The sequence below is a fragment of the Lynx rufus genome, unplaced genomic scaffold, assembly GCF_022079265.1.
Source record: "Lynx rufus isolate CCGP_SWC_20201006 ecotype Redwood Valley unplaced genomic scaffold, mLynRuf1.p SCAF_9, whole genome shotgun sequence".
In the NCBI taxonomy this organism is placed as follows: domain Eukaryota; kingdom Metazoa; phylum Chordata; class Mammalia; order Carnivora; family Felidae; genus Lynx; species Lynx rufus.
This window is the reverse complement of record NW_025814897.1, coordinates 76,212,029-76,224,890: the sequence shown is the minus strand read 5'-3', so window position 1 is coordinate 76,224,890 and position 12,862 is coordinate 76,212,029. Positions and strand designations below refer to the sequence as shown.

The 12,862-nt window shown below is 34.3% G+C and overlaps 1 protein-coding gene across 2 annotated transcripts in view; it reads right to left on the bottom strand.

Moving 5' to 3' along the window:
* Positions 1–2,049: 2,049 nt before the first annotated feature.
* Positions 2,050–12,862, bottom strand: part of PRMT3 (protein arginine methyltransferase 3) — a 139,975-nt gene continuing 129,162 nt past the window's right edge. For both annotated transcript variants that reach the window (XM_047070907.1, XM_047070906.1), the window contains exon 16: positions 2,050–3,533. In XM_047070907.1, the coding sequence (XP_046926863.1) occupies positions 3,424–3,533 (110 nt within the window). In that variant the 3' untranslated portion in view covers positions 2,050–3,423. The remainder of the gene's footprint in view (positions 3,534–12,862) is intronic.

Below are 12,862 nucleotides of genomic sequence, written 5' to 3'. Positions count from 1 at the left end.
ATAAAGCAATTTTCCCAACTGTCTCTCCTAATGTCGGCAGCTGGTTTTGGATCCAGAGCCCTCTTAAAAACCCAGAGGTTAGTGAGATTCATAAAAGTCTTTCTTTATTAGTTGAGTTTGTAGCTGTGGGCGGGGTTCATCCATCTCTAACTTTGAAAAGTTCTTCTGTACCCTTTTCTGGTCTTATTAAAATTTTCTAAATAAAATTGATTATCAGCTATAAAGTTTTAGTGTATGGATTCCCTTCGCACAATTACAACTGTTACAATTCCAGACACCAGTCTCAAGTATGTAAATACACACACACACAATTTTTTTTTTTAATTAGGGTAAGTCGTGGTTAGTCCTCTAAGTCTCATAAATGAAGTACATCTAGTTGCTTAGCTCCATGTTTGTAAACACTGTAGTCTTTGTAATGTGCTCTATTGGGTGTATATTCTCTGCCATGGCCATTAATGAATCTTGTGAAGAAATATTCTGCCTTCAGTATTAGCTATCTCTGCTCCAATAAAACTTTATCAAACTGGGCAATGGGGTGGATTTGGCCCCAGGCTATAGTTTGCTAACCCTACGGCAGGCAATGCTTGACCTCAGCTATCTCATTGACCTTGCCTTTCATCATAGATTCAAACTCCATGACAGTATTGCATGCTTAATATGTTTTGGGGATATTCTCCACAGAAAAATCTGAATCCCTAGCTGTTTTGGGTGTGTGCTACAGCCCAGTAGCCCAAGTGATCATTTCTGGCATGGCTAGCAGGAGCTAAGTAATGTATCATCCGTATCATACTGTTTTAATCTCTCCTATTGAATATTCTTAGCAGTACTGTTAGCATACTTGCTTCACTTGATAGTATGATTGGTGAGATCGGTATGGGCTGATCTCAAGTCCTTTACTTCACACAATACGTTTTAGATATTTCATTTTAAAAAGTGAGAAAGGTAGAATGCTGAAAGACACAGGTGGACCACCAGGTTAATCCAGATTAAGTGGTAAGAAAGCAATTAACTCTGTAGGACCAGAATTACTTCAAACAGGGATTATTTCAAAGTGAAATGACAGCTCCCTAATTTATTTTAAAGTGTGTTCTTAGCAGTTGGGGCTACTTCTTGGACCACTTTGTGCAATGCTGTACGCCCTCAAGAGTTGTTTTGTTGAAACGGTCCTTCCAAATGCTTGTTCAGAAAATACTGTTCCACTGAATAGAGATGATGATTATATTTGGATGAACCCCACACATTACAACATAACAATGTTAATTTTCACAATGAAAAATAGGAGGAAAAATGTATCTTCTTAATTGAAATAAAATCTTTGCAACAAAGTAGTTTGCTATTCATAAATGTGCAGCTGCCACAGCATGAAAGGACACTGTATTTATCATTGTTAAAGAATATGAAGTACTTATTTTTCAAAGTAGTTTGACAGCTGAAATTCCAATCAAAGAGCTAATATTTGGACTCTCGTATTCTCATAAAATGTTTAGCTACATACATTAAAAGGTTCTACCCTGAAAATGGAAACTGAAAAGAACAGAGAACTACCAACTGTGGTTGGGCTATTTATAACCGGGAGAAACTGAAGAGAGCCACTGGATGAAAATCCCATGTAAAACAAACAAGAGTTTTGGAAAAAAAAAAAAATCATTGTTAAGAAATACTTAAAAAAAAAAAAGGTTATTCACTTACAAGAAAGAAAAACAAAGCAAAAAAAAAATAAGATGGTTTTTGGTTACTTTAAACATCCATTAAATCTTGTGGGGGCTTCCTTACTTTCATCACCCCAACACACTCAAATTTCTACATGAAGCCATTCCGGACAAAATTTGAAGTACTTTGAACTATACTATTAGCACCACACATTTCCAGTAATGTTCTGAATTCAAATGGTGAAAACAAGCTGGCTTGTTTAACCCAGTGAAAACAGAAATCATGCTTATGTAAGAAGCAAGACTTAAGAGACTATGTATGGTCTGAAATACATCATCTGAAGGTGTTAATTCTCCCATTGCTAGAACTCCAATTCTCTAATAAACTCCAAAAGACAACTTTTTGATAGTTTTTGCTATATTAAACATTAAGTTTTGCTGAAATCTTCCCATGCATTCATGTACTTAAGGGTAGCATTGACGTGACAGTTCCTAATCTAATGTAGACACCACATATTCCACGGAAGGGATCCTTGACTGCATAGTTATGATACTACCACCCAGCATTTACTGTCTTCTGTGTGCCACACACTGATCAAAGTAGTTGAAATGTATTAACTCATGAACTGGCACGTTATAGTGGGGGAGAGAGGTTAGGAACATGACTGAGATTACACAGCAAGTAAGAGCGGGCACCAAAGCTTGAACCTAGGCACTGACTCCAGAGCTCATGATTCTCAACACTATGCTATGCTGCCTTGTGTGTGCCTTATTTTGAAAAAGAACCAGCTTTTGAACTGAAAAGAAACTGTGACCCAGCTGTCCTTAAATCCCTGTTTTCTTAAGGATGATTCCTTTAAGACTTGTTTTAAATGTTTCTGATTGTATAAAAGGCTTTAGTATGTTAAAATATCATTTTATAATGCTGGCGGTTATTGTATACATTCTATTGAATGTTTTCTACTCTGCACTTCAAACTGTGTAAACAGCTGTAAGTGACACAGTTGTACAGAGTGACAGAAGTATATTAACAGTTACATGTTTAACTTTGCACATAAATCTAGTTTGAAAAAGACATATTAGTAAATAAGTACTTATTCTTCCCAACCTTTGAAAACATACATGAAACCTAGGATAAATGTACTGAAATTAGACTTCCTGGGCAGCACTAGAAAACTGTGTGTTTGCAAAGAGGAAAGCAGCTACAAAATGAGAAGTTCAGAACTAGAGGATAATCAACTAAGCTGTCCTTTAAATGTGATTTGTGTGACGCTCTTTTCCATATTTTGGTCCGTTCCACTTGCTGATATTCTTTTAAATAATACAATTAAAAACTACTCCTCAGAGCAGAAATCTGCAATAAAATGTATAATAGCTTGTGTACAACATTTGTGTAAAACATTATCCAAATAATCAGTTACTAGTGTTTAAAATTTATAGTAAGAAACATTAAAAACAACAAAAGAATATCTCTGTTCCAAATTTAGGCCTATTTAAATGATCTTCAATGCAGCTAAACTCAATGTAGGGGTTATATCTAGTAAAATCTTGCTGACCAGACTCCTAAGACTGTGATTATGTAGGCAGTCCACTAGGATCAGTTGGTTCCCCTCAGCTGAATTATATTAGATTCCTACCATGTGTTTCTGGTACTGAGGAGAATCATTAGGGAAGGATCATCCACATGCTCACACAAAGCCCCTCTCTCCACCGCCTACCCATGTCCCACCCTCCATAATAAAAACCGCAAGTTAGTTGTGCTTTTGTGGGCTTTTCACTGGAGACCGTAAGTTTGAGTTGAATTATTCAATGTGAGGGTCACAATGAGAGAACGTGGATCTTTCTTATTCTTGTGGACTGTGATCTTTCCTTTCAAGGCTTCACCTATAAAAGAAAGGCAAAATATGTGTTTGAGAATTCAAGGGATACAATCTAGCAGAAAAGTAATAATGTATACGTGGTACTTCTTTTTTTGTTGTTGTTGTGAGATGTTTCATTATTTAAAAAAAATTAACATTTAATTTTTAGGGCAATTTTATGTTTAATTTTTTAACAAGGTGGATCTACAATACAGGTACAGCAATATTTGGGGAAGTGAAATTTTTATAATAATAGCTCAAAGGATTGGAGGGTGTAAATGACAGTATCATACTGAAAGAGTCTTAAACTATAAATGAAATTGTGTAATAATGTTTGATGGCAGTCTGTGGTAAGCTACAGATGCATGCTGGAACTCTAGAGCAACAATTACAAAAACAAACCCAACACGTATAGTTAATCAGGCAAGGGTTTAGATAAAATGAAATAATAGAGAGTATTCAATCAAAAAAAAATGCAAGAAGGAAAAGAGGAATAAATGACAGAGGGGACAGATAGAAAACAAATTAACAAATGACAGAATTAAATATATCACGCATAATAACATTATATGGAAATGTGTTCAATATACTTTAAATAGAAAGACAGGGTCAAACTAAAGGAAGGAGAAAGATATTCTATATAAACATTAATCACAAAGAGTTTTAAATAGAAGTATTAATCTTAGACAAAGATGACTTCAGGAAAAAAAAATATAACCAGAGATAAAGAGACACATTTAAAAATGATGTGTTCAATTCATAACTGAGACAAAGGAAACTTTTATGTATGTATGATTACAGAGCTTCAAAATGCATGATGCAGAGCTGACAGAACCATAGGAAGAAAGTAATAATCCATAATTATCACTGGAAATTTCACCTCTCCTTTTCCAATAATTGCAATAACATTGCAGTAACAACTACACAGAAAACCAGAAAGTATATGGAAGACTTAACACCCTATTAACCAACTTGACCTGGCTGACATTACAGAACCAAGATCGATTACATCTATACATGCTGGGTCATAAAACAAATTTTAATACATTTAAACATAAAAATACTGGAATAATCCTAAACATTTAGGAATTAAAACAGACTTCTAAATATTCCATAAATCAAAATAAAAATCAGAAGGAAAATTAGGCAGCATTTAATCTGAATAATGAATCACAAAATACAAAAATATGTGACCTACAGCTCAAATAGTGCTTAGAGGAAAAATTTATAGCTTTAACTGTTCACATTAGAAAGCAAAGAAAACAAGCATAGAGGTCTTCACTGGTGAATTCTATCAAATGTTTAAGGAAAAATAATAACAAATTACATAAATTCTTACAAAAAAGAAAGGAGGGAATACTCCTCAACACACCTTGGGAGGCAGCACTACTCTGATATTGAAACAAGATAAATTCATTACATTACAGCTAAATATCCCTCATAAACAAAGATTCAAACATCCTTTGAACAAAAGAGAAAAATCATATTACTGTCTCATAAAATATAGAAAAACCATCTGACAACATTAATTTGTAATAACTTTCAGCAAGCTAGCAATAGAAGGAATCTTCTTCAAGTTGATAAAGGGAATCTATAAGAAACTCCTGGTAATATCATTCTTAATGGTGAAGGACTGACTGCTTTCTTCCTAAGACTGGGACTGCGGTAAGGATGATCATTCTGACCACCTCTAATCAGTATTCTATTGGATGTACTAGTGAAGGTATTAAGGTGCGGGGGGAGAAATAAAAAAAGGATATAGATTGGAGAAAAAACAAAAGAAGCGAAACAGTCTTTATTTGCAGAACACATGATCTTACAGAAAATCCTAATGTGCGGGATGCCTGGGTGGCTCAGTCGGTTGAGCGTCCGACTTCAGCTCAGGTCACCATCTCATGGCTTGGGGGTTTGAGCCCTGCATCGGACTCTGGGCTGACAGCTCAGAGCCTGGAGCCTGCTTCAGATTCTGTGTCTCCCTCTCTCTCTCTCTGCAACCTCCCCCACCCCACCCCCGATTGTGCTTTCTCTCTCAAAAATAAATAAACATTTTTAAAAAATTAAAAAAAAGGGGCGCCTGGGTGGCGCAGTCGGTTAAGCGTCCGACTTCAGCCAGGTCACGATCTCGCGGTCCGCGAGTTCGAGCCCCGCGTCGGGCTCTGGGCTGATGGCTCAGAGCCTGGAGCCTGTTTCCGATTCTGTGTCTCCCTCTCTCTCTGCCCCTCGCCCATTCATGCTCTGTCTCTCTCTGTCCCAAAAATAAATAAACGTTGAAAAAAAATTAAAAAAAAAAAGAAGATCCTAATATGCAAAAAAAGCTACTAGAACTGTAAGATGGTTTAGCAATCTTAGGATATAAGGTTAATATAAAAAAATCACATTTCTATATGCTAGTAATGCAGAATTAGAAACTGAAATAAAAAACCACAAGAGCATTTACAATAGCATCAAAAAAAGCATATCATACTTAAAGATAAATGTAACATATGTGTACTATTTAGTCACATAAAACTATAAAATAGTGCTAAAGATTATCACTTTACAGTTGACCCTTGAACAAAACAAGTTTGAACTGCACAGGTCCACTTACATGTGGATCTTTTAAAAATAAATATAGTACAGTACTGTAAATGCATTTTCTTGTGATTTTCTTTTTTTTTTTTTTTTAAATTTTTTTTTTTTTCAACGTTTATTTATTTTTGGGACAGAGAGAGACAGAGCATGAACGGGGGAGGGGCAGAGAGAGGGAGACACAGAATCGGAAACAGGCTCCAGGCTCTGAGCCATCAGCCCAGAGCCCGACGCGGGGCTCGAACTCACGGACCGCGAGATCGTGACCTGGCTGAAGTCGGACGCTTAACCGACTGCGCCACCCAGGCGCCCCTCTTGTGATTTTCTTAACATGTTCTTTTATCTAGCTTACTTTATTGTAAGAATACAGTATACAAAATATTGTATATTGTACAATTTTATTATATGTACAAAATTATTATATATTGTAAGAATACATATACAAAAAAAGTATTAATTGGCTGTTTATGTTTTTGGAACGGCTTTTGGTCAACAGGAGGCTATCAGTAGTTGAGACTCTGGGGAGTCAGAAGTTATATGCAGATTTTCAACTGTATGGGGGAGTTGGCCACACTGTTCAAGAGTCAACTATAAATGGAGAGACACATTTTGCTTGTGGATGAAAGACAAAATACTGTGAAGATGTCAGTTCTCCTCAAAGTAATCTATAGATTCAACACAATTCCAATCAAAATCCTGGCAGGTTTTTTGTGTAGAACTTAACAACTAGATTTTAAAATGCATATGGAAATTTAAAGGATCTAGAATAGTGAGAACAATTTTGAAAAAAAACACAACAAAGTGGGAGCTCTTATGTCATCTTATAAAGACAGTGTCTAACGGCCATAAAGATAGACACAAACCAATGGAACAAAACAGAGCTCAAAAATAGTCATATATATGTATAGTCAATTAATTTCTGACTAAGGAGCCAAGTGTTTAAATTGGAAGAGGACAGACTTTTCACGAAATGATGATGAAATAACCTAATATACGTTTGGGAAAAGATGAACTATGACTCTTAAAATTAACAGGAGATACATTCTAGACTTAAATGTACAAGGCAAAACTGTAACAGTTTTAGAAGAAACATGTAAGAAAGACTTAGGGTAGCAAAGATTTCTTAATTAGGACACAAAAGTACAAACTTCAAAAGATGTTAAGACAATGACAAGACATGCCAGGGATTGGGATAAAATATTAGCAACACATATATACGACAAAGAATTTGTACCCACATATATAAAGATTCTTTTAATTCAGTAAGTTGACAAACACCTGATTAAGAATGCAGCAAAACATTTTCACAGAAACCTCACACCCACAAAATATACAAATGACCAATAAACGTATGAAAAGACGCTCAACATTGTCAGCCACCAGGCAAATGCTAATTAGAAGTACAGCTATTGCTCCACAGACAACAGAATGACTTCAGTTAAAATGACTGACCTTTCCTACAAGTGCTAACAAGGATGGGGAGCAGCTGAAATCACAACGGTGGTAGGACTGCTGAATAATGAGTGATTTTGAAAACATTTGCTAGTTTTTTTATAAAGTTAAACATATATTTACCATTAAGACCCAATGATTCCACTTCTAGGTATTTACCCAAAAGAAATGAAAACCTCTGTCCACATGAAGAAATACTTTTACATGAATGTTTGTAGCAACTTCATTCATAATGAACTTCACTCATTCATAATTCATAATGTTTCCTAACTGGAAACAATCCAAAGTCTAGTAGCAGGTGAATGTGTAAGTAAACTGTGGTGCTGCCATATAAAGGAATACTATTTGAGAATAAAAAGGAACAAACTACCGATACACAGACGTAGCTCAAATATGCTAACAAGCTGGAGTACATTCTGCAGAACTACTTTGATTGTAAAATTCTAAAAGAATACTAATACCTTAGTAGTAGTAATAATACTAATACATAGTGCCAGAAAGCAGATAAATGGTTGTCTTGGTCTGGGGATTGGAGCTGGGATGACTAACCACACAGGGGATCAAGGAAGAAACCTTTTGTATTGACGTAAATACTCTTTATCTTGATTAGACAAATGGTGCCTACATTTGTCAGAACTCATCAAGGTATACAATAAAGATATGTGAATTTTTATTATATGTGAATTATAGAATAAAACTGTTTAACAACTGTGGTGACTTAGGAATAAAGTGACTCATAGATAAATGGAATATAGTAGAGAAACCAAAAGATCCATTAACGCAATTTAGTACACAGTAAATACAGTAATACAATCTTTTTCAATAAGAAGCCGGTCAGAAATGAAAAGGAAAAGTTTGAAGATTTGATTACATAAAAGTAAAAACAAAATTCTATAAAATAAGATACTCTAAAGAAAGAAAAGCAACTTAAAACACTATTACTTTCACTTCTTTGAATCACAAATACTTAAAGTGAATTTTGATTTGATTCCTTAGGAAGAATGATCAGAAATGGAAAACCTTCATAAAAGGTATAAAGTATATTCCAGTTTTACATTCCTGCCATCTTTATCAACTCTAGGTGTTACGAGAAACCAAACAAAAGGGGAACCTGGGTGGCTCAGTCAGCTAAGTGTCCAACTTTGGCCCAGGTCGTGATCTCATAGTTTGTGAGTTCAAACCCTGCGTCGGGCTCTATGTTGACAGGTCAGAGCCTGGAGCCTGCTTCAGATTCTGTGTCTTCCTCTCTCCCTGCCCCTCCCCTGCTCATGCTCTATCTTTCAAAAATAAATAAATGTTAAAAAAAAAAAAAAGAAACCAAATAAAAAATGAGTGAAAGAAAACAATAAAAATATTTTTGTTACTTAGATAAACAACCCCCAGAATCTGCCTGCTTTGTTTTGCATTTCAGCGATTATCAGTGATGAAGGGTATTATCTCAATTATTTCAAATGCTTAATCACCACACACAAAAAAATCCTTTGTGCATTCTTGTGAGTGGTTTTGTTGATATATATGAGGTATTGCTGCAATTATTTCTTTTTACTGCATGTTCTGCTGTTTCATTTAATTCAGAAATCTAGCATAAGTCAAAATAAACTAGTAATGGATACCTTCGTTACATTTTCACAAAAAAATTTAAGCATCAATATTAAACAAAACATCTGAATAATTAAAAAGTCTTAACAGTAACTGCCTTATAAGCTGATATGGTAATTTTAATGTCTTAAAATGAAATACAAGCAAAACAACTATTTCTCTAATAATCTTAATTTCAAAATGAGGATGCAAACAGCACTTATTTAAGTTAATTAAATAGCACGAAGGGTCACGGTAATAAATACATAATTCACACTGCTGAACTCCCTTCAATTGTTTAGGCCTGACAAAAGTGCCAAGACAGTGGCTGTAATACGAGAATAGATCGTAGTCATTTATCAGTGTCAAATAGATATAAAATGACTGATGTTAAGCGTGCATACTGTGGTGAGAGCTGGAAAGGACACTCTGTGAAGCTGAGCTGTATCACCTTGTTTTTATCATCGGCAGACGGCTATTAGAACCACAAAGCAGTGTTGCGTTCAGTAAGGAACAAAATTGATTTCATTTCAATTCTGTTCTTGTGTTTTTTTTAAATTAATTTCTTCTAGAGCAATGAAATTTCATTTCCCCAGAAAGGAGAAAAACTTAAAAATCATTATTATCACTATTAAAGCTTAGAGGTAAAGAATGAAAGAAAAAAATAAATGGATTTTTCTATCATCAAGCTTACTAGATACATATAAAGAAAGAAAAATAAATAGACTGATTTTAGTCATGTTTTCAAAGCCAAATTACATGAAAAATATCTGGATTTTAAAAGTAAACAGTGCCATCATTGGCAGTGAAATGTACAAGTATTGTACATTTAATGCACAATAAAACTGCACATTAAAGCAAAGAGGAAAAACATGGTGAATTTAAAATTTAAAGCTAAGTGTTAAAAGTATTTATTCTGGGAGGCTGGTTTGTTACTCCCAGAATGCTGGAAGGGCTCAAATGTTGAGAACATTTTTTTTCTGAATTATTTTTAAATCTAGGTTGTAAATAAAAACAAAAAACAAAAAATAAAAACAAACACAACAAAATAAAACAAATTAGGCTCATTACTTTATGTTCCATTTTGCTTTTGGCCAAATGTACAATTCTTAATCTAAGAAATTCCCTATTCACAATGCTTTTTCTTGCTTTCTAAATATCAAGGCTACCCTGAAGGGTAGAATTACCATTACCATTTACCATTTACTGAAAATATTTACTGAATGAGATTTACCATTACTGAAGACATCCACCCTCCCCCGCCCCCAATCTAGGCAGCATAACTCTATAGGAATATTTATAATGTTTTTATTTTAAAAATATTATATTACTTTTTGGACACTAAGATAAGATTTACATATATAGTAAATCATTCTGATTAGACTCTTGGCTTTATTTAATTTTATCTAATAATTTTACAGCAGAATAATGAGTCAAAAACTACTTTTAGTTTAACTAAACCCAACTATAGAGAATTCTTCAGTCATGCCAAGGCAAATATGAACACCAGTCTATTCAAGGGCAATAGTATGATGAAATTTTTAAGAACATCAGAGTTGACAAAATGGGACCACCAAATAAAAGTTAGTAAATGCCTTTGGCATGATATCACCAAGGTGATTAGAGGAAATTAAATTTCAATGACACTGCATATTACTATACTTATTTGTATATTTTGCAGAATATTTACAATATGGGAAATACTACATCAGATCAAAATGGAGAAAGACAAACAACTCATCTTCTGTTAGAACCCTTTATCACAGCACACTGAGATGTGATAATACAGATGTATGCATGAAATGATCTAGCAGAACAAAGACAGCAATTAATTTTCTGAGGATAGTGATAAAGATTTACAAAACTAAGCTGGGCAATAAAGAGAAAATTGAAATTTATCAAGTGAAAGAGGTCAAAACAGCTTTCTAGGTAGACTATCTTAGACAAAGACAAGGACTAAGAAAGGAAAGCTAGCTAAAAAATGAGCAGTGTGTCTAAAACCATATGAGCTGGAGCATATGATGTGTTTATTATGTGGGGCTGTAACAGAGTAGGGCTGGAAATGATGAAAAATGGTCAGATTGTAAAGGGCCATGATAGGGAATTTGGATATTATCCTGGAGATATTGACAATCCAGTGAGGGTTTTTGTTTAATTATTAACTTTAGTAAGGCATAATTTACAAACAGTAAAATGTGCATATTTTACATGTGCAGTTCAATGAGTTTTACTATTATCTCATCTTTGCGAACTTTTGCCTACTCCAAGTCTCAAGGATTATGTTATCTCTAGAAATCTGGCAGTTTTACACTTTTATATTTAGGTTTATGACCCATGAAAGAGAGAGAGAGTTGGTTTTTATATAAGGTAAGCAATGAGATTTTTTTTCCTATACAAATATTTAGTTCTAAGCACTTCTTGAAAAGATTATCATTTTCCCATTGAATTACACTGACTCTTTGGAAAAATATAATTAACTATACAAAAGTGGGTCTATTTCTGGGTTCTCTATTTGTTACATCAATGTTTACGTCTATCTATAGTATAATACATTACTGTCTGGCTTAATATAACTTTTTAATAAGTTTAGAAATCACATAGTGTAAGGATTCCAATATGATTTTTGGAAAATTGCTTGGCTACTCTAGGTCTTTTGGATTTGGATACAAATTTTAGAATCAGCCTATCAATTTCTACCAAGCTAAATTCACTTACTAATTCTGGTAGGTTTTTTTGGAGATTCCTTGGAATTCTCTGTGTATACAATCATGTTATCTGTAAATAATGACACTTCAATTTCTTCCCTTCCAAGGGCTTTTAATTTTTTCCTTCCTTATTGCACTGGCTAAGACCTCCAAAATAAGAGAATAGGAGTGATGAGAGTGAACATTCTTGCCCTATCCCAAACAGAGGGAAAATATTCAGTCTTGCTCCAGTCAGTATGATGCTAGCTGTGGACTTTGTGTGGACACCTTTTATCAGGTTCAGCAAGTTCTCTTTTTATTTCTAGTATGAGTATTTATCATGAATAGATACTGAATTTTGTCAAATGCTTTTTTTGCATCCACTGATGTGACTATATGGTTTTTCTTCTTTAGATGGTTAGCATGGTTGACTGCATTAAAAGATTCTAAAGTATTAAAAAAATATTAAATTATTAAATCAGTCTTGTATTCCTGGACCAAATCCCACTTGGTCATAGTGTGCTGTTTTTTTTTTTTTAAATATATTGCTGGATTCAATTTGCATTTTGTTTAAAATTTGTGCATCTATATTCATGAGAGACACTGTTCTGTAGTTTAATTTTCTTGTACAATTTTTATCTAGTTTTTGGTATCAAGGCCCTCATAAATTTAGTTCTCTTCTACTTTCTGGAAGACATTGTGTAGAATTGGTATTATTTCTATTTTAAGGGTTGGAAGAATTTGCAATGAAGCAATCTATACCTGGAGATGGATTTGAGGCTGGCCTCCTGTTTTTGTAAATAAAATTTAATGGGGCACAGCCATATGCACTCATTTACCTACTGTTCCCCACAGTTTAAGTTGTCTTTGGGTCCCCATTGCTGCCACTGTTACTTTTGCTACTACTGTGGGGTTAACTGGGGGTTGGTGTATGAGAGAACAGAGAGAAATAGAAAAGAAAAAGGAATTTCCTCCATTCTCTCTGAGCATTAATTAGAAGACCCTTTCCCCATTCCTTAAGTTAGTGTTAGAGGGCTCTGTTGGGAGTTCTTTCTGTGCTAATGCCCTCCTT